Source organism: Sorex fumeus, unplaced genomic scaffold (genome assembly GCF_029834395.1).
Source record: "Sorex fumeus unplaced genomic scaffold, SorFum_2.1 ptg000064l, whole genome shotgun sequence".
NCBI lineage: Eukaryota > Metazoa > Chordata > Mammalia > Eulipotyphla > Soricidae > Sorex > Sorex fumeus.
Genome location: NW_026606121.1, coordinates 6306999 through 6327676, shown reverse-complemented (window position 1 = coordinate 6327676; position 20678 = coordinate 6306999). Strand labels below are relative to the sequence as shown.

Genomic DNA, 20678 nt, shown 5'->3' with positions numbered 1-20678 from the left:
AGCAGGGCCTGGGGCTGGGATGGAGGGAGCGGGCAGGAGGTGCCTGAGCTCTGAGCAAGCCCCTGGGACACAAGGAGTGAGGTGCCTGAGTACCCCCGGAGTCAGGAACAGAATGCAACTAGGGCCTGCAAGTACACCTTCCACCTTTCTGGGCCCCCCAGAGCGAGGCTGGGGGGGCTGGGAGAGGGGGGAGAGGGGTCAAGGGTCAAGTGACTCTGAGGGTGAAGCCTGACACCCAGAAGGTTAGAAGGCTCCTTGGGGGCCCAGGCATATGCTGTGTGCCCACTCACTGCACACATACATGTGCACATGCTCACTGCACACGCGTGCACACTCACTGCATGCAGACACACACACGTGTGTGCACACTCACTGCACTTGTTCACATTCACTGCACACATGTGCACTCACTGCAATGGGACCACGCATGCACAGAGACACATGTGCACAGGTGTGCACATGCTTACCTAGCCACATGTGTGTGCATACACGAATCTGTGTGCACCCACACGTGTGCACAGATGTGTGCGCAGGTTCAGGAACGCACCCAGAGCTTCCTGGCTGCGCGCCTGCGCATTCAGCGTAGGGCCCACAGAGACACAGGCAGCGGCCTGGGCCCCCAGACCACCCAGAATTCCCCAGCACCTGCTTGCACAGAGGGCACGGGCCACCGCCGGCTCCCGAGTGGGCCCTGACCCCTGGCCAGGGCAGGTCCACGGCGCGGCAGCCCTGCGCGGACCGGGGTCAGCCCCACCCCCTGCGGAGCGCGGAGCTGCGTGGACAGGCTGTCAGGGACCTGGACCCGGGCTGGGCCGCGCGGGTCTGAGATGGGGAGAGGGCCCGGGCACCCCGGAGCCGCCCGCCCCCCGCCCCTCCAGCCCGGGCAGCCCCCCAGCCCTCAGCCGCGCGCTTTCCGGTGCAGAGCCGAGTGATGCGGGAGCCGGAGAGTCCGGAGGGAACGCCGGAGCTGGCCCGCCGCTGGGGGCAGAAGCGCCGGGGCCTGCTGGAGGCGGCGCTGCTGCTGCTGCTGCTGCTGGCGGCGGGCGCGCTGCTGGGCCTGGGCCTCCGGCTCGCGCGCGGCAGAGGTGAGTGCGCCCCGCGGGCCCGCAGGAGGGGCTGGGCGGGAGGAGGCGGCACCCGCGGGCGGGGTCCCGCCCCGCGCCAGGGCCCCGCCGAGGCCCCTCGCGGCGCCTGCGCTGCAGACAGGCTGTAGGGGCGGGAGGGGGAGGGGGAGAGACGCCCCCACCCAGCCCTGAACCCCTCCCGGCTGGGTACCAGGAGGGCGTCTGTCCAGCGCCGACCTCTGCGCACGGGGCAGGGGAGGGTCGGCAGGGATGGGGGTGCTGCGTTCTCACCACCCCTCTCCCCTCCACACACACGCACAGCCACCTTTGCTGCTAGAACCTCCCTGAACGATGGACCCCTGAGAGATGAGAGCATCCCCAGGGCAGCTCCCCCAGCCCTGGCACTGTGATCTGCCCCCTCCTGGCTGGGTGCTGCCAACTCCCTAGGCAGAGTCTGGGCGAGGGCCACTGCCTGGCAGAGAGATCCCCAGCACCCAACCCCGAACCCCAGCATCCCCTGGAACCCAGCCCCTGGGGAACCTCTGTCCAGGACTGCTGACCCCTGGGTTTGGCCCCGCGTCCCAAGGGGCTGGAAGTGACATTCCGGGGGCAGGAAGCACACAACAGGAGGAACCCTCTAAGCCCAGCCACTCTCCACCTGCACCCAGGCCCCCAGACAGTGGCTAAGCATTTCTCCTCTCGCCACTTTTTAATCAACGCTGCTTTTGACCCTCTTCGCATCTGCATGCAGTGGTTCTGAAGCCCTTCCCGATTTCCGGGTGCTCTGAGGTACTTGGCTTCCCTTCCCAGCACCGTTACCGGAATCTGCTTGTGCTTTCAACTCTGGTCTCCTCGGAGGGTGGAGTTAGTACTGAAGCAGGTTTCTAATGATAACTAAGGCAGGGGTATTTGCGGAGCTTCTGTGTCAGGGGACAGTGGGACAGACACAGGTGGCTGACACAGAGCCTTCCCCCAACACCATGGTCTGAATTCTTCATCATTGTCTTCCTCATCTTTCAGTTCTTAGTAAAGTGCAATTCATTCCTGGGGCTGAAGAGATAGTCCAGCAGGGAGGGCACTCGCCTTGCACATAGGTGACCCAGTTCGACCCCCGCCTCCCATAGGGAGCCCTGAGCACCACCAGAAGTGATTCTTGAGTGCAGATGCAGCTGCCTCAGGAGTCAGCCTGATGCTCAGTTACTCTAGGGCATGTGGTGGGAGGCTGGGCGTGGCCCATAGCTTGCGAAGGGCCCACGGGAACCCGTCCTCCTTGGGGGACTGGCCAGCTGAGCCAAGTTCAAAGGCGAGTGGGAACGGGCCAGGCCTCATGAGGCCTACCCTCCTCATTCCATGGGCCACAGAATCCCAGAAGGGTTGGTCCCAGGGCAAGGGTGCAGGGGAGAGTTGGGGCTGGCCTCGAGGGCCCATCTCCCATACCACCCACCTCTACTCCATCAGTCCCCCTAGGTAAGCCCAAGCAGAGACGCTGTACTGTCATGCACAGCCACTGGTGGGCACTGTGCCGTGCCGATCACCCCGCCACACTCACACACTCACACACACATGCACGCACATGCACACACACACACATGCGCACACACACACACATTTTCCACACTTACACACATTCACATGCACGCACACACGCGCACACACGCGCACACACACTGGGCAGGGCACTTTCCTCCTCAAGCTGCAGATTACTTTCTATCAGCTGGCCTGGGCCATGTCTGCTGGGATCACCGCCAATTAATTTCTCAGTTTCCTTGACACCATGGCCTCACACAGCCACAGCAGCCAAGCAGACATCCCCCAGGGCCCTCGGCTGCGCTCTATCAGGCAAAGCTTCTCCGGCTTCTTACCTGAGCGTGGGGAGGAAGTGGCCCGCGGAAATTAAGGCCACATTTAGGAAATTAAGGCCACGTTTAGAAGGGAGGCAGAGAGCGGCCAGCGCCAGACTCAAGAAGCCCTTCCCACAAGGGGGCTGGTGCTAAGGGGCTGCAGAGGGCCACCCCTCTGGAGCCTGCGGGCGACACTGTGTCTCTGCCACGCTGGTCCTGCTGTTCTGCCTTTCTGGCTCTGAACATCTGGAATGAGCCATGTCACTTGCTGTGCCTCTGCCCAGGGGTGAGTGAGATTGAGGGCCGCCCGGGGTTCCTAGGGTAATGATACAAGACGGAGATGCAGAAAAACATGAGCAGTCTCTGGGGCCTCGGGGCCAGCACCCTGGGAGCAGCCTCGGAGCCGTGGGTCCTTGGAGTCCAGCAGGAAACTTCCACAGACGCAGGGAGTTCTGTCCTTGCTCGCTTGAACACAGACCACGGGCTGGGCCCAAAGCGGCCTCCTCCTCATTCTCTCCACCCCTCCGTGCCACCCGCCAGTCCTGGGTTGCCCCCAGCCTCAAGTCCTCTGAGTGGGAACAGGTGTGTGGTTCCGTGGAAGGTCTTACTTCACATTCTGTGTTTCTACCTGCTCTGTGGAGATGTTGTAGGTGGACCGCTGACCGCGATGCTGGGTCCTTCCCCACCACCCCGAGTCCCGCGTCCGTGGAAAGTTACTATCACTCTTGCTGCTGGTCTCTGAATGTCTTTGTCCCTGCACCATCCTTCTGTCCCTGCATCTGTTAAGGCTCTCCTCGCCTCCCCATCACTTTGACTGGACACCGAGCGGTTCAGTGATTCTGTCCATCACCGGACACAGACTATGCAGTTGATCTTCGCCTCATCTGGCCCACGTGCCTCTCCTTTGGGACTCAGCCATGCAGAGTCACTCCCAATCCCACACCACTCCATTCCTGACCCACTGTCCTGTTCATTCGATTTAAATACTCCCACGCTCGAGCAGACTCAGCAAGGGTTGCTGCAGAGATAGGAGAGGTTAGCTGTCCCTTCTGGTCCACTCAAGACCCCAGGTGAGGCTCTGGGCACCCCATACCTCCTGCATCTGCCACGTTGTTTCTTTCCATGCACATTTGTCATCGTTTGATTTTTTTTTTTTTTTTTGCTTACACTCGGCCATACACAGGAGTTACTCCTGGCTTTGCACTCAGGAATTACTCCTGGCGGTGCTCAGAGAGCCATATGGGATACTGGGAATTGAACCCGAGTCGGCCGCGTGCAAGGCAAATGCCCTACCTGCTGTGCTATCGCCCCAGCCCCCTTCCTGGTTTGATTTCTAAATTAAACAGAGGAAGAGACAAACAGCAGTAGGTCCCTGTGAGCAGGGCAAGCTCAGCGCTGTGCTGATCTAGACCAGGGTCCGTGTCTGTGAGCCTGAAGTGCCCTCTGCTCCAGGGAACATTTTTAGAGCACACTTGGCCTGGCGAACAGGGGGTGGGTACAACAGTCCTGCGTCCCCGTGTGCCCACACCACATTTCCGTTACTAACAGCCTGTGCGTGTGATAGTTTCAAGCAATAAACGAGCCCAGCACTACCTCAGTCTCACTGGATTCCTGCGTCTCACGTCCCCCTCGTGTCCTCATTCTGTCTATGGCCCCCAGGGACATCAGATTGGCAAATTGGCAAGTCCTCTTAAGCGCCTCCTGGCTGCAGCCTCCCCTGAGTCTCGCCTTGTTTTCGTGCCATCTCAATCAGCCTGAGAGTGTGTGTTCTGAGACCGTCTTCGCGGGTCTGTGTCGGGAGTTGGGGCTGCTTGACGGGAGGGAGGACCGTGTACTTCCATGACTGACTGCTGCCGTTGGCAGTCCCAAGGTGTGAGGGCAGGTCGGTCCTGTCACCATGCCTGTCACCACATTCCCATCATCCCCCTGTCCTCCTTGGAAGGAAGTTGCCGCCTCCCCCTCCCTCCCTGCATGCCCGTCTGGCCCCAGCTCTGCCACCATCCCCGCTGCTCTGTTTTTTTTTTTTTTTGGGGTCACACCGGGCGATGCTCAGGGTTATTCCTGGCTCTGCAGTCAGGAATTACTCCTGGCGGTGCGCAGGGAACCATATGGGATGCTGGGAATCGAACCTAGGTTGGCTACGTGCAAGGCAAACGCCCTACCCACTGTACTATAGCTCTAGCCCCTCTGCCTGTGGTTTGGCCAGGTTGCCCCTGAATCTTGGGCCCCACGGTTTCTCAGTCGCTTGGAAATACACGTCACATTCACTCAGGCCTTTTGCGACTCAATAGCTTCTTTGGTTGCTGAAAGAGAATTCTGACTGCATAGGTGTCATCACCAGTGCCACCACATCTCTTACAGGACCTCATCCTCTCTCTGCTCCCTTCCGTCATGAGGAATGCTCTTAGAAACGCTGACCATCAGCTTTGTGTGTTGACGGGACACTCTTGGGAGCGGAGTTGCTGGTGCAGACTGGAAGACTGTGCTTGGTTTGTAAGAAAATGTCGAACTGTGTCACCTCTGCACCGAACACCCAGGCAGGGACAGGGGATGAGCTGGCTGTCTTGCTGAGACAGCCTCCTCACAGAGTACCCCAGTGTCTCCTCTGTCACAGTGCCATCCCCTTTCTTGCCCTTTTGCTCACCAGCACGTCTGTTTTCCATTCTTGGTGGACTCGGGAGTCCATGCTCTCCCAGAGGCGCGTTTTTCGGTGATTTTCTCCCCAAAGTTTGTGGTTGATTTATGTAGTCACATGTCTTCCACGGAGCCAGAACTTCCCAAATTAAGTCTAACATGAATTTTCCTTCTCTGGGGAGCACAGCATTTGCCTTTGAGTCTAAGAGTCACCCCCAGGGCTGGAGAGAGCACAAAGTACACGCTCTCTGACCACGGGGGCTTGGGGTCCCGGAGCTGCTTCCCCGCGCCACACTCCGGGGCCCCTGTGTGTGGCCAACAGCGAACACAACTACACATCATCAGGTCCCACCAGAGAGCTTCGCCACTTTGCAGACTGCGTGTGGGGTCCCTGGGGCTCATCTCCGCGGCAGGCGTAAGCACCGGTCTTATCTCTGGGATCCCTTTTAGAGTGTTTATGGGGGCACGGCCCTTTCTCCACCAGACTGTTCAGGGCAAGGGCACACACCAGGCCGGGGGTCTGTTCCGGGCGCGGCTCTACGGGATCTTGGCAGCCCTTCTTTGGCTGTCACCCCTCCCCACTCACTGGGGTGGAGTCTCCCAGTTCCGTCTTCCTTGTTGTTGCGTTCCTGATGGCCTTGGCCTCTTGGTTCAGACTAGAATCAGCTGCCAAAGGTATACTGGCGACTGACCCTCCATCGAGTGAGGAGAGTTGCATTGGAACTACTGCCCGAACCCGTGACCAGATCTCCATGTATTGATCTTTTTGACTGTTTGGTCCATGTTCTGTAGCTTCATGTGTATGTGTGGACTTAATGGGGTTCACGCCAGCTTTCTCATTTCAGGAGCTTAGAAGGAAAGCACCTCCCATGGGGGTTTTGGGGGCAGGGAGTTGTTGGGGGACAGTGGGAGGGAAATAGGGGACATTGGTGGTAGGAAATTACACTGGTGGAGGGATGGGTGCTGGGTCATTGTATGCCTGAAACCCGATCATGAGCAGCTTTGTAATGATCTATCCCATGGATGTTCAATTTAAAATTTTTTTAAAATAATATGGAGTTCATGCCACTTCAATCAGCTTAATCAGTAGCACTGTAGCATTGTCCTCCTGTTGTTCATTGATTTGCTCGAGTGGGCACCAGTAACGTCTCCATTGTGAGACTTGTTACTGTTTTTGGCATATTGAATACACCACAGGGAGCTTGCCAGGCTCTGCCGTGCGGGTGGGATACTCTCGGTAACTTGCCGGGCTCTCTGAGAGAGACAAAGAAATTGAACCTGGGTCGGCCGCGTGCAAAGCAAACGCCCTACCCGCTGTGCCATTGATCCAGCACTGTGCTATTGCTCCTGCTTAATCAGTAGCTGAATAAACAGCAGGATTCCTATATAAAAAAAAAAGTATTGCTCTTTTCCCTTGAGCTCCCGAGGTCCCCACTGAGCTGCAGGAAGTCCACCCGCTGCCCTTCCTTCCTATTCCTTTGCTCTGTCCTCTCGGTGCTCAGGAGCATGCTTGCTTCCTGGAGGTTTCTGCAGTGCTGTCAGCAGCCAGGTTTCCTCTGTCCCACCCATCCGGGTCTCCTCCTGGCCTTCTGGTCTTGATGACCTGGAGGACCTCAGGGAAGGACCCAGCATCCTGCCTGGCTCTGCTTACCACCAGCTCCGACGCTGTCCCGGGGCTTCCTCTCCAACCTCTGTGCTCTGGCTCCAGCTCCCGGGGCTGACTTGGTGCCCGTGTCCCACAGCCAGGCCTTCCCTCCATGCTGTTGCATCTGCACTCATGTCAGGGGGGTACCTGGTACTCCCGCCACAGTGTGCCGATGTTTCTATCTCTGCCCCAAGCCTGCGAGGAGTCATGGTGCTTCCCAGGCTGGCCCACTGGCCTTGCATCGGCCGACTCCACCTCTCGGGCCACTTGATTCTGCCTTCAGGGCACAATTGCTGTGCCTGCCTCTCTTCCCGCCCAGCCCTACCTCCAGACACCGTGGACTGGAGCATCAAGGGCTGGGCCAGGGCTTCAGGGAGGACCTCTCCGGGAAGACTCCTTCCCGCCCTCCCGAGAGCCCTCAGCTTCTGCTGGCTTCTTGGGGGTTTCAGGAAGCCTCTCTGGCGCGTTCTCCTGGGGCTCTTGCATCCTGGGCAGGCGCAGACACCCCCTGCCCTTTGGCCAGAGCCCAGGCATCCTCAAGGTGTGGTGTTCACTGGGGAAGACCCAGGTGTGAGCTGAACAGGCAGAGACTCATTTCTGCACCTCACTGCGGGCTGAAGCCTCGGTGCACCTAGGGGTGCTGACGGTGGGGCGGAGGGGGCTGCGTCAGACCCTCAGTTTCCCCAGTGCTCACGCCGGGTACCCCTGTGAGCAGATGCTGACAGAGCAACGGCAGCAGGTAGGCACACTCGCTTCGTGCTTCCAGCACTCATGCCCTCCCTCCCGGCAGGGGGCCCAGCCCAGCACTGGATGGGGACTCTGGCTCTGTGCCTGGCTGAACCAGAGCCCGTGCTGTCCACAGCCCAGGTGGGATAAAGCTGTCCTTGCCCTCAGCCTCAAGCACGCCCACGGGAATGCCGGCTGGGACAAGGTGTCAGGGCGGCCAGGGTGCCCGTCTACAGCCCCCAGGGGGCCCAGATGAGCCCTGTGCACACAGGAGCTACACCTTGAGTAGACAGCAGCGGGGAGGATGGTGCTGAGGGGAACGTCTCAGCAACGTTAGGCCCCCACCAGCCTGTCTCCCTGATGAGGACGTCAGGAGTGGTCTCGGGCAGGGGCCTGCTCAGCCGGGACCCCAGCACGGCCAGGAGTGGCAGTGCTGGAGCCCAGAGCTGAGTGCTGTGTCTCTCCCCAGAGAGGCCGCTGACCCTCTCTCCTAGCTGGCTTTCCTTCTCGCAGGAAGAGAGGACCGTGGTAAAGCGCAGAGCCCGAGGTAGCTTTCCCTCTGGGGCCCGACCTTCTGGAGTGGGGCTGGGCGGTGACCACAGGTGCAGTGGGCAGACAGGGACCCAGACCAGCCTGCCCGAGGCGGATGCTGAGCACGGCCCCTGCTTGCACAGGGCAGGTGTGCTGCCTGGACCCTGACAGGTCCAGAGCTGCACAGACAGGAGTGCAGAATAACCATCTCTGTCCTGGAGGCCTGGGGCAGCTCAGGAAGTTGGGAGGCGGGTATGAGAGGGTCCCAGGTTCCTCAAGGTTCAAGCAGGAACCAGGCTCACACCCAGGGTGGAAGCTGGCTGACTCCAGCTACCCTGGGGCTCCCCTGCTGGGGGTGGAGGGGGAAGGGGGGTGGAGGCCAGTCACAGTCCTCCTTAGCACCCCCCACCGGCCTGTGCACCGCCCTACCCAGCGCACCCAGTCCGCCCACCCCCTTGGCCCTTCCCACCCCACTTGACCCGCCCACCTCCACTTGGCCATGCCCACCCGTTTGGCCCGCCCACACCACTTGGCCTGCCCAACCCACTTGGCCACGCCCACTCATTGACACCACCCGGCCAGTTGGCTCCGCCTGCTCTCACTTGGCCACACCCACCCACTGGACCCTGCCCAGCCGCACCACCCGCTCACCCATTCCTTGCCCACAGCTGTCAAAGACCTGAAGAGCGATGTGGGAGAAATCTGCACCACCCGGGGCTGTGTGCTGGCAGGTAAGCCTCTCCCTACCGCACTGCCCACCCCCTCGCCCCCACAGCCTTGATGAGGCCAAAGTTCCCAGCCCCCCCCAACCTCAGCTCCTCCCACTCCCAGGAGCAGGAGCTCGGTAGGATCTGGGGCTGTTCGCAGTGATGCCCACAGTCCTGGCCAGACTGCCCTTTCCGCCCAGGGCCGCACACGGAGGCCTTCCCACCTTCCCGCACACAGTGGAAGTGGCGAAATCCTGGGTGGGTCCTAGCCTGGCCCCCTCATCTTAAAGCGCTCAGCTGCCCCAGGATCCCCGAGCATTCCTGGGAGAAGTCATCCCATCCCACAGGAAACAGCACCCCCTGCATAAGAGCACCTCCAAGGACAGGGTGCTGAGTGACCAGCCCGAGCACCTGAGTGAGCCCAGGCCTTGGTCCACTGAACCACAACCTCGCAGATTTACAGAGGAGGAACTGGGTGGGGGAGGGGGAGGGGGCCTGGGGTGGAGGGTGGCTAAGAAGTGGCAGCCCCAGGACGAGGACCCAGCTGGGATTGACTGTCCACCCACATGCGGCACCCCTGACTAAGTGTCCCCACTTCCTCCTGCCCCTGAGCAGCGGCCAGAATCCTCCAGAACATGGACCAGACCCAGGAACCGTGTGACGATTTCTACCAGTACGCCTGTGGGGGCTGGCTGAGGCACCACGTGATCCCCGAGACAAACTCCCGCTACAGCGTGTTCGACATTCTACGGGACAAGCTGGAAGTCATCCTCAAAGGTAGCCGCAGCATGCCTAGCCCTGGGCCGCCTGGGCACTGGAGGGACCCCCAAAGAGGCGCCCAGAGCTGAGGGGAGGGCTGGGGTCCAGTGACCGTTTGCCAGAGAACAGGACTTCTCTCCAGCTGTTCCTCGCCCGCAGGGGTGCTGGAGAACTCCACGACCGAGGACAGGCCAGCCATTCAGAAGGCCAAGACGCTGTACCGCTCCTGCATGAACGAGAGTGAGTGTCCCGGAGGGGCCACCCACTCACCCTCAGCTCCCGCCTCAGCCTGGGCCGCGTCCCACCTGGCCCCTGGCATAGACCTGCCACGGCTGCACTGACCCAACTCAGCCATTCTCAGGGCAGACAGAAGACAGCGTGAGGCTGCCTGGGAGTGTGCATGTGTGTGACTGTGCACATGTAATTGTGTGTGCGTGTCTATGTATATGTCTGTGAGTACATGTGTGATGCATGCATGCATATGTGTTCACACATGTCTTAGGTTTTTATGTGTGAGGTGCATCTACTTCGTGTATATACATGTGCATTATATGTGTGACCTTATATGTGTATTATGCGTGCACGGGTATGTGTGGTACAGATGCATATGTGTGCATTTTGCGTATATATGTTTACATATATGCGTGCTATCTGTGTGTGCGTATTTGTATTGTGTATGCATATGTCAATATTACTGTGCATCATATGATGTACACATGTGTACTGTACATGAGCTGCATAGGTGTGTGATATCGTGTCCCATGCATGTGGAGTACACTTACACATACATACATACACTGTGCCCATTCACCAAGTCTTTTTTGTATGTATGTGCATGTGTACATTGTGTGTATCGTGTGGGTTGTGTTATGCTTATAATATGTGCATGTGTACTATTCATGTATGTGCACTGTACATGTATGTGTGTTGTGTGTGATATGCACGTGTTATGTCGTGTGTGTATGTATGAGTATCTTGTGTGTGCATTACATTGTGTGGTGTGTAGCTTGTGTTTTGTGTGTGTACACCTATCTGTGTGTTGTATCTATGTGCATGCATGTGTATCTTGTGTTATAATTATTTGTGTGCATTTGTATTGTATGTGCGTATACACTGGTATGTGTGCATATGTATGTATGTCGGTGTTTTGCAGGATTTCTGTGTATTTAGGTCCCTACCTAGTTAGGGAGCTAAACCTTGCAAACTTGGGGACTCTCCTTCCTACTGCCCCATAGTCTGACTTAGGGGCTTCCCCTCCCTGTGATCAATCGCTCTGGGGAACACTTGTTTCTTCAGAGTAAGGTTCAGGGGGCTGTTTTCCTGTAAGTGTAAACAATGTGTTCTAGTGTACCTGAGCACTGAGCTTGCTGGGACCCAGCTTTGTGGGGGAGTCTCCGTGAGACCCTGGACCCAGGGGCCTATGCGGGTCCCTGACCTGTTGGAAGCTACAGGCCAGTTCATACCTGTGGCTGGTCCCCATTTGAAGGCAAAGGCCGGATCCCCACTCTTCGTCGCATTTTGGTCCTGAGAGCCAAAGCAGGTCAGGGTGAGGCCCAATGGAGCTCAGGCTTTGCCTGTGAAAGGCCCTAGATTTGATCCGGGCACCACACAGGTAAAATAGCTCTTGGTAGAAACCACGGCAGGCACTCAGGCCCCGCCCCTTCAGGCCCCGCCCACTTGGCAATCCACCCAGGCCGTGCAGCAGAGTTAGAACCCGGGCAGACCCTATCAGTTCCCCTCCCTGCGCCCCCACTGCACTTCCATCACCGTCTAGGTGAGCCCAGGAAGCCCTGTACCCCACCAACTCCTCAGCCTACGCCCCCCGTCCTCCCACCTTTGTCTGCTGCAATGCCTGCCCACTCTTGCCTTGGCAGCTGGCCTCGCTCTGGCCCCTGGGGCCTCATGTGCCGCACCCCACATGCGGTCTGCACCCCCTTCCCCTCTTACAAGTGGCCAACTGCTGAGCCTGGGGGCACTGCAGGGCTCCCCCTTCCTTGGCCCTGGTGCTGTCCCCCCCAGTCTCTCCTGCCCCTGAAGAGATCTCTCTGGAGGGTACCTCCGGAAGCCCCGCCTCCACCCCTGCCATCCCCCACCTTTGCCATCTCCTGCCCTGCTGTCCCAGCCAGCCCCCCCCCCCCCCCCCGTCCCTGCCCCGCCCTGCAGTCCCCACTGCTCCGCCCTCTGTGGCGGCCCTGGACACGCACGGCCTGTGGTTCCCTGTTCTGGTGGGTGACCAGGCCTCCCTCTCAGGCTTGATAGAGCAGCGAGACTCGCAGCCACTGCTGGACGTCATCCAAGAGGTGGGCGACTGGCCGGTGGCCACGGACAAGTGGAACGAATCCGTAGGTGAGGCCGTGAGCCCGTCTGCAACTTGGCCCTCGCCTCAAAGGGTGTTGCTCCTCCTGGGCCTGGGACCTCGCCCCTGCAGCCGCCCTCAGCCTCCCTGGTGACTGTTGGGGGACACTCCACACCAGCAGCCCCTGGGTCCGGGTCGGGAGGGGCAGGCCCGGCCTGCCACTCCAGCTGGGGTGCCGATCCCCAGAGCCCACCTGGGGGCTGGAGCAGCAGCTGGCGGTGCTGAACTCGCGGTTCAACCGGCGCGTCCTCATCGACCTCTTCATCTGGAATGACGACCAGAACTCCAGCCGCCACATCATCTACGTACGCACCAGTGGGAGGGCGGCGCTGACCTGGCAGGGCCACGGGGGTGGGGGACCCATCACCCACAGCGCTGATGGGTCTTGGCGTCATCCCTCCCTGGGGCCTGCTGCCCCCATAATTGCTCAGCGACCCCCTTGTCTCCAGATAGACCAGCCTGCCCTGGGCATGCCCACCCGAGAGTACTACTTCAGCGATGGCATCAACCAGAAGGTGAGGGGCCGCAGGGGGCCCGGGGCCTGGCAGGGAGGCCAGGGCCCACGGGAGCTGACGCCGCGTGCCCGGCGCAGGTGCGGGACGCTTACCTGCAGTTCATGATGTCGGTGGCCGCGATGCTGCGTGCGGACAGGAAGCTGCCTGAGGACAGCCGCCTGGTGGAGAGGGACATGGTGCAGGTGCTGATGCTGGAGACACAGCTGGCCAATGTGAGGAGACATGGGGGGCGGGCGGCCCCCCCCTCGACCCTGCACCCGTGACCTCCCCTCGCCCCCGCAGGCCACTGTCCCCCAGGAGGAGAGACATGATGTCACCACCCTGTACCACCGCATGGACCTGGAGCAGCTGCAGGACAGGTTCAACCTGAAGGTGAGGCCTGGCCCTGCCCCCAGGCCCACAAGGTGCCCACAACCCCCTCAGGCAATGGCCCTGCCAGGCTGGTCCCCCAGCCCCTCAGCACATGGCCCTCTGTTTTGCTGGTCCCCTGCATTCCATCCCAGCTGTCCTGAGCAGCAGGGGCCACCAGCAAGTCCCCGGGCCCCTGCCCAGTGGGTCACATGTGGACCCGTGGACCCTCAGGACTTAGGGGTGCTGGAGCCGTGGTGGGCAGTTCCTAGGGAGAGCCACTTCCCCAGGGCCAGGGAGGTGCTGGGTCCTCCTCGGTGAAGGTCTAGACATGGCCCTGCCATAGCCCTGTCCATCATGGGAGGTCCCAGAGGCATAGGGAAGAGTGAGGTGCCAGGGAGTGACTGGCACCTTGAGGCACACAGCCCTGGGCAGCTGCACATGGTGTCCACTCTGCTCTTGCTGCCCCTCACCCTGCCCGGGCCGGGGCCACAGTACCAGCGCTGGGACCACCCCAGGAATCAAGTTCCCATCTGCCCTCCGACTGCAAGTGTGTGATGTCTGTGACTGTGTGTGAGTGTGGCTGTGTCTGTATGGCATGAGTGGCTATGTCTGTGACTGTGTGTGCATGCGTTTGGTTGTGTCTGTATGGCAGTGAGTGGCTGTGTGTGTGTGAGGGTGTATGTGTGTGGCTGTGACTATGGCAGTGAGCGTCTGTTTGTGTGACTGTGCATGCATGTGACTGTGTCTGTATGGTATGAGTGGCTATGTGTGTGACTGTGCATGTGTGGCAGTTTCTGTATGGGAGTGAGCAGCTGTATGTGTGACTGCATGTGTGTGTCTGTGTATGGCAGTGAGCGGCTGTGTGTGATTGTGTGTGAGTGTGGCTGTGTCTGTATGGCATGAGCAGCTGTTTGTGTGACTGCATGCGTGTGGCTGTGTCTGTATGGCAGTGAGCGGCTGTGTGTGTGACTGTGCGTGTGTGGCTGTGTATGGCAGTGAGTGTCTGTGTCTGTGTGACTGTGCATGCATGTGACTGTGTCTGTATGGCATTGAGCGACTGTGTGTGTGACTGTGCATGTGTGTGGCTGTGTCTGTATGGCATTGAGCGACTGTGTGTGTGACTGTGCATGTGTGTGGCTGTGTCTGTGTGGCAGTGTGCGGCTGTTTCTGGGGCTCCTGGGGGCCTCGGGAACCTTGTGGCAGGAAGCTGTGGCCAGTCCCCCAGCAGGTTGCGTGGTCTCTGCACCTGGGGCCGGTGTGGCCGACTGTCCCCTGGCCCATGTGTCTGGCTGTGCCCTCACAGGCCCAGAGTGACTGACAGTTCCCTCGGTGCCTGACACCACCCTCCGCCCACACGTGGTCCTCTGTGGAAATGTTTTCTCCTCAAGGACACAGTGACTGTGTCCTCAGCAGGGCCTTGGTCCTGGCCCGGTGTCTGTGTGTCTGTGCATCTGTGTGGGTGGGGGCAAGAACCCTGAGGAATTGAACCCATCTCTAGCCGCTAACTCGGAGTCTGTCTGCGTCTCCTATAATTGTGGGTGTCTGCTATCTATTGGAGGAACTCTGGATTTTCGCATTTCAAGTAGCTTAAGCCCTGTGGAATCCTGGCTGTGACTCAGCCAGTGTGTTCTTGTGGGCGTAGAGGGCACTAACTTGTCCGAGGCCAGAGCTGCCAGGGCCTCTTGGCTGCCAGTTTGTCAAACCAGCATGGGCCAGTTGCATGGGGGGTTTCTCCTGCTATTATCTTCCCCTCTGCCTTGCTGGGCATGACTAGGACTGGCCTGTCTCTTCCGGCCCCCTGGGCCGGCCCTGCCGAGTGTCCCAGTGGCCAGTGTTCACGGCAAGGACTTGCTTGCTCACAGTGAGCCTGTTTGTTCATTTCCATGCCGTCCTGCCGGCCGGAGTTGGCAGGATCTCAGGCCGATGCCATCTCTGCTCTGGACCAAGCAGGGATGGGGCTGTGTGTCCACCCACGCTCTGTCCCCCACTCTGCCCTGTGCTAGGGGTTCAACTGGACGCTCTTCATAAGGATGGTGCTGTCCTCTGCCAATATCCCGCTGCTGCCCGACGAGCAGGTGGTGGTGTATGGAGTGCCCTACCTGCAGAGCCTGGAGGACATCATCGACACCTTCTCAGCCAGGTGAGGCGAGTCTCTCAGCCCCTCGCTCTAGCCCAGCAGGGAGCTGCCGCCTGGGCGCCTGGGTGCGCCCCGGCTGTGTGGCTCCCGCCTGCGCCCGCCCGCAGGACCCTGCAGAACTACCTGGTCTGGCGCCTGATTCTCGACCGTATCAGCAGCCTGAGCCAAAGGTTCAGGGATGCCCGTGCCAACTACCGCAAGGTGAGCGCGGGAGAGGCCCCTGGGGGACACCCTGGCAGAGATGGTTCCAGCAGGGCCCTAGTCATGGGGGGAGGGACAGCAAGTCAGGACGGAGACCCGGCCAGGCAAGCCATGTCCACTGCACCATGTCCCTAGGCAGAGTCCTGGTCATACCCTCCAGCCCCCATGCCCACCAGCACATGTCCTTCCCCACTCCGGCAATGGGTCCAAAGGTCAGGTGACCCCAGCAAAGCTGGGATGAGTGCCGGGCTGGGGTCCGGCCAGAGCCCTCCAGGCAGGTCCAGCCAGAGAGCCAGGAGGAGCTGGGCTGTGGCCGCCTCCACCTCTGGTCTGAATGTCCCCTCAAGCTGGGTCAGGCCCCATGCCCTGACCGAGGGGGCAGAGACACTGCTCGGTGGAGAGCCAGATAAACGGGAGAGCGGGCAGCTGCCCGGGCTGGTGGGCAAGCGGTGCTGGCCGCAGGTGAGCGTCTGGCCCGCAGACACTGTACGGCACCACCGTGGAGGAGGTGCGTTGGCGGGAGTGCGTCAGCTACGTCAACAGCAACATGGAGAGCGCCGTGGGTTCCCTCTACGTCCAGCAGGCCTTTCCAGAAGAGAGCAAAAGAGCGGTGGGTGCCCCAGCCCCCGGCAGCATGAGTCCCCCCGTCACACACAGGGCACCTGGAAAAGGGACAAAGGGTACACGAGTCAGTGCACCTGTAAGCACAGATGTGAATGCAATGAGCCACAGGTGTGAGCACGGGTGTGAGTCTGATGTAGGTGCAATAAGTATAGGTGTGAGTGCAAGTGTGAACACAGGTGTGAGTGCAGGTGTGAGCACAGGTGTGAGTGCAGGTGTGAGCACGGGTATGAGTGCAGGTGTGAGCGCAGGTGTGAGCGCAGGTGTGAGCACAGGTGTGAGCACAGGTGTAGGTCCAATAAGTATAGATGTGAGTGCAGGTATGAGCGCAACAATGAGGGCAGGTGTGAGGGCAGGTATAAGCACAGATGTAGATGCAATAAGTGCTGTTGTGCTGGTGTGAACGCAGGTGTGAGGGCAGGTGTGAGCAAAGGTGTGAGCAAAGGTGTGACTGCAGCTGTGAGTGCAGGTGTGGGTGCAAGTGTGGGTGCAGATGTGGGCGCAGGTATGAGTGTAGGTGTGAGGGGAGGTGTGGGTGCAGGTGTGAGCACAGGTATGAATGCAGGTGTGAGCACAGATGTGAGGGCAGGTGTGAGGGCAGGTGTGGGTGCAGGTATAGGCACAGGTGTGAGCGTAGGTGTGAGCGCAGGTGTAAGCACAGCTAGTGCAGCAAGTACAGATGGGTGGAGGGTGGGCACAGCAGGGTGCTCTGGATCACAGCAGTCCCTGCAGGTCCCCGGCAGCTCTCGCTCCCCAGGTGCACGAGCTCATTGACAAGGTGCGGGCAGTGTTCGTGGAGACTCTGGACGAGCTGGGCTGGATGGACGAGGAGTCCAAGGACAAAGCCCGCGAAAAGGTCAGGGCAGGGCCAGGGGCTTTCATCCCCTCCCCTACTTGGGAGACAAGGACAGCAGTTGAGTGGCACTCAGGGTGGCACTGGGCAGAGGGAGTGGATTCGAGGGGGAGGCTGGCCACAGCCCGGAGCCACCACGCCCTGCCCCGAGGCACCAGCCTGGCCCCTGAGCTCTGCAGCGGCCTCGGGGCAAAGCCTGCTAGGGTATGCTCCCCTTTGGCCTCTCAGAGCCCTGGCAAGGGGAACAGTGTGCAGGGCCAGCCCAGGAGTGCACGGGAGGCCCAGAGCAGCGTCTCCCCGCAGGCCATCAACATCGGGGAGCAGATCGGCTATCCCGAGTACATTCTGGACAAGTCCAACAAGCACCTGGATGAGGAGTATTCCAATGTGCGTCCTCACGCTCCTGGGCGCGCTCCCTCAGCCCGGGGACCTGGGGGGGTCAGTCCCACAGCTACGGGCAAGGAAGCGGCCCCTTTGCAGAGGCAGGGCTGCCCAGCCCCTAGCCCTGTTCCCCTCACCCCGCTGTGACTGCCCTCTCCACAGCTGAACTTCTCTGAGGAGCTGTACTTTGAAAACGGGCTACAGAACCTCCAGGCCAGTGCCCAGAGGAGCCTGAAGAAGCTTCGGGAGAAGGTGGACCAGAATGTGTGAGTGGGCAGCCGGGGACCGGCTGGGTGAGAGGGCAGTCTGGGCGCCAGAGTCTGGGGTCCAAGGGCCGGAACTGGGGGCAGGCGGCAGGGAGGGCCCAGCAGGGCTGCAGATGCTCAGGGCTTATCTCAAGCCTGCCCGGAGAAGCCCAGACGATCCCTGGTGTTTCCCAGCTGGATCATCGGGGCCGCCGTGGTCAACGCCTTCTACTCCCCAAACCGGAACCAGATTGGTGCGTGCACCCTCCGGGGCCCCCCGCCTCTGAGAAGGGGCATCCTGGCTCCCCGTGCCCGGGGCCCCCGCGATGGTGGGGAGGGCTGGCCTCTCCCAGCCCGTCCCGGGCACTGACCCCCCTGCCCCACAGTGTTCCCCGCCGGCATCCTCCAGCCCCCCTTCTTCAGCAAGGAGCAGCCACAGGCCCTGAACTTCGGGGGCATTGGGATGGTGATCGGGCACGAGATCACCCACGGCTTTGACGACAACGGTAGGGTTGGACTGGATGCACCCCCAGCCCAGGGGAGGCTCCAGGGGCTGCCAAGGGTCTGGGCGGTGCTTCGGGCCCCTGTTTAGGTCGACCCAGGCCTGCAGGAAGGAGCCATGAGGGGCCCCGCACTCCAGGGAGGGCTGGAGGGGCCCGTGGGGTGGGCGGCCAGGGGTGCCAGCCGCAGGTCAGGCTCAGGGGGTGCTGCAGGTACGCCAAGCCCTTCTCTCCTAGGTGAGGGCTGGACCCCTGGAGGTGGGCGCGGGCAACCCACGGCCCCCTCCTTGCAGGCCGCAACTTCGACAAGGACGGAAACATGCTGGACTGGTGGAGCGACTTCTCGGCCCGCCACTTCCGCAAGCAGTCGGAGTGCATGGTGCACCAGTACGGGAACTTCTCCTGGGACCTGGCCGAGCAGCAGAGCGTGAGCCAGACCCGCCTGGACCACAGCCGGCGGGGACACAGCCAGAGGGGACACACAGCCAGAGGGGACATTCAGCCCAGTGAGGGGGACACAGCTAGAGGGGACATGGAGCCCAGTGAGGGGACACGCCCAGCAGGGGACACAGCTCAGACCAACGGGGTGGACACTGGGCGCAGTGGGGGGACTCGGCCCAGCGGGACGGCAGTGGTCAGCGGGGCCTCGGTGCTCACTCAGGCCCCCCCCCAGGTGAACGGGCTCAGCACGCTCGGGGAGAACATCGCCGACAATGGAGGGGTGCGGCAGGCCTACAAGGTGGGTCCCGGCCCCTGCCATATGCCAGGGCCCAGCTCCGGCCACAGGATGGTGGCAGTGTCCTGGGGGCCGGAGTGGGGGCGCACGGGCATGTCCACATTTGCTCTGACTGGGCAACCCCTGCCCATCTGCTGCCGAGGCAGCACCAGGCCCCCAGACCTCAGCTCTGCCAGGAGTCCAGCCCGGCCGCCCAGAACACATTCAATGGGCCACTGAGTCACCAGCAGTAGGCGAGGGTCTCCCAGCTGCAGAGGAGGACCCCAAGGGAGGAGGGCACTGCACTTGTGGCGGAGTGTCCAGCACAAGGCCACCTCTGTCCACAGGCGTATCTCAAGTGGATTTCCGAGGGCGGCAAAGACCAGCAACTGCCTGGGCTGGCACTCACCTACGACCAGCTGTTCTTCATCAACTACGCCCAGGTGGGCCCTGCCCAGCCCTGCCCAGCACCCCATGCCAGCTTTGGGGAGGGGGCAGGCCAGCGGGGGAGAAGGGCCGGCGCCCCCTGCCCCAGCCACCCGTTCCCGCAGGTGTGGTGCGGCTCCTACCGGCCCGAGTTTGCCATCCAGTCCATCAAGACTGACGTGCACAGCCCCCTGAAGTACCGGCAAGTGGCCCCCACCCTCCCATGCCCCGCCCTCCCAGCCCCACCCCACCCTCCCGTGCCCAGCCTGCTCAGCCCCGCCCCCGACTCCCGTGTTCCGCCACCCCGCCGGCTCAGCCCCTCCCCACGCCCACCCAGCCCCGCCCTCTCGGCCCCGCCCCCGCACATCAAGCCCCGTCCCTGCCCTTCAAGCCCCGCCCCCACCTTCCAGCCACCCCCCCCCAGCCACTCTCCCCAATGCCCACCCTCCCAGCCCCGCCCCCGCCCGCTCAGCCCCGCTCCTGCCCTCCCAGCCTCGCCTCTGCCCTCCCAACCCAGCCCCCGCCCTCCCATGCCCCCGCCCTCCCAGCCCTGCCCCCGCCCTCCTGTGCTCGCTAGCTCAGCCACTCTCCCTCAGGGTGCTGGGCTCACTGCAGAACCTGGCCGCCTTCTCCGAAGCCTTCCAGTGCGCCCAGGGCACCCCCATGCACCCGGAGGACCGCTGCCGTGTCTGGTAGTCAAGGCCACGCGCATCGGCCCCCACTGCACCCCACCATGGACCAGGTGGCCAGCCTGCTCGGCGCCCCTGACCGCCACGGACCCCCGCGCCCTGGAGCGGACGGGGGCGTCTGCCCGGCCGCGCAGCCCGGACGTGCCTCCCGCCCCTCTGCGCAAACGCTCAGCGCCCAGAGCTTCCACTGAGTCAAGTAAAACTTTCAAACAGTCTCCTGCCTGTCTGTGTTCGGGGGTCCCGGTCGTGGGGAGGGAGGGGCTCTGGGCTCTGTCTCCTGCCAGGTCCCCCTCAGAAGCTTCCTGGAGGCGGGCAGGAGCATCCCGGAACCCGGCTGAGGGTTGGTGCAACTGAAAGGCGGTGGGGTCTCAGAACACCATGCCAGAGTCACCTGCTGAGCAGTGAATGACCACCTGGGAGTGTCCTCATAGGGCTGGGCCCACTCAGGTGTGTGGGCTGCCTGGAGGAAGTGGGGGAAGGATGAAGGTATGGGGGGGGGGGGTTGCTGTCCTTTCCCTGGAATTCTCTGCTGGCAGTTTCTGGAAACAGAGGGTCCAAGTGCTGGAGGGCTGGCCTGGCCATCTGGGGTGCCAATCTCCTGACCTGGTCCCTGCTCATCCAGGGAGCAAAGCTCACCTGGCCGCCTGTGCTGGGGCTGGGGTCTCTGGGGCTGAGACAGACGGCACCCCTACACGAGCAACTGTGACAGTCTGCATCCATGTGACACCACCGGGGAACGACAGAGTCACGACAGAGTGGACAAGGCGCAGAGTGTCAGGAC

At 61.4% G+C, this 20678-nt stretch overlaps 1 protein-coding gene across 2 annotated transcripts; it reads left to right on the top strand.

The window, feature by feature from the left end:
• Positions 1-893: 893 nt before the first annotated feature.
• MMEL1 (membrane metalloendopeptidase like 1) lies at positions 894-20112 on the top strand. Of its 2 annotated transcripts, XM_056128437.1 has the most exons (22): positions 894-1085; positions 9110-9172; positions 9764-9925; positions 10067-10147; positions 12158-12253; positions 12450-12568; positions 12713-12778; positions 12856-12990; positions 13061-13150; positions 15133-15269; positions 15374-15467; positions 15949-16077; positions 16846-16944; positions 17245-17328; positions 17485-17588; positions 17763-17821; positions 17954-18073; positions 18361-18494; positions 18741-18806; positions 19130-19225; positions 19334-19410; positions 19805-20112. In XM_056128437.1, exons 1-22 carry the CDS (start codon positions 932-934, stop codon positions 19902-19904), a joined length of 2265 nt encoding a protein of 754 aa, XP_055984412.1. In that variant the 5' UTR covers positions 894-931; the 3' UTR covers positions 19905-20112. The 2 variants fall into 2 exon arrangements, 1 of the variants encoding a protein (XP_055984412.1); XR_008794434.1 differs by lacking the exons at positions 19334-19410; positions 19805-20112 and having other exon boundaries at positions 9761-9925; positions 18361-18454; positions 19130-19205.
• The last annotated feature ends 566 nt before the right edge of the window (positions 20113-20678 follow it).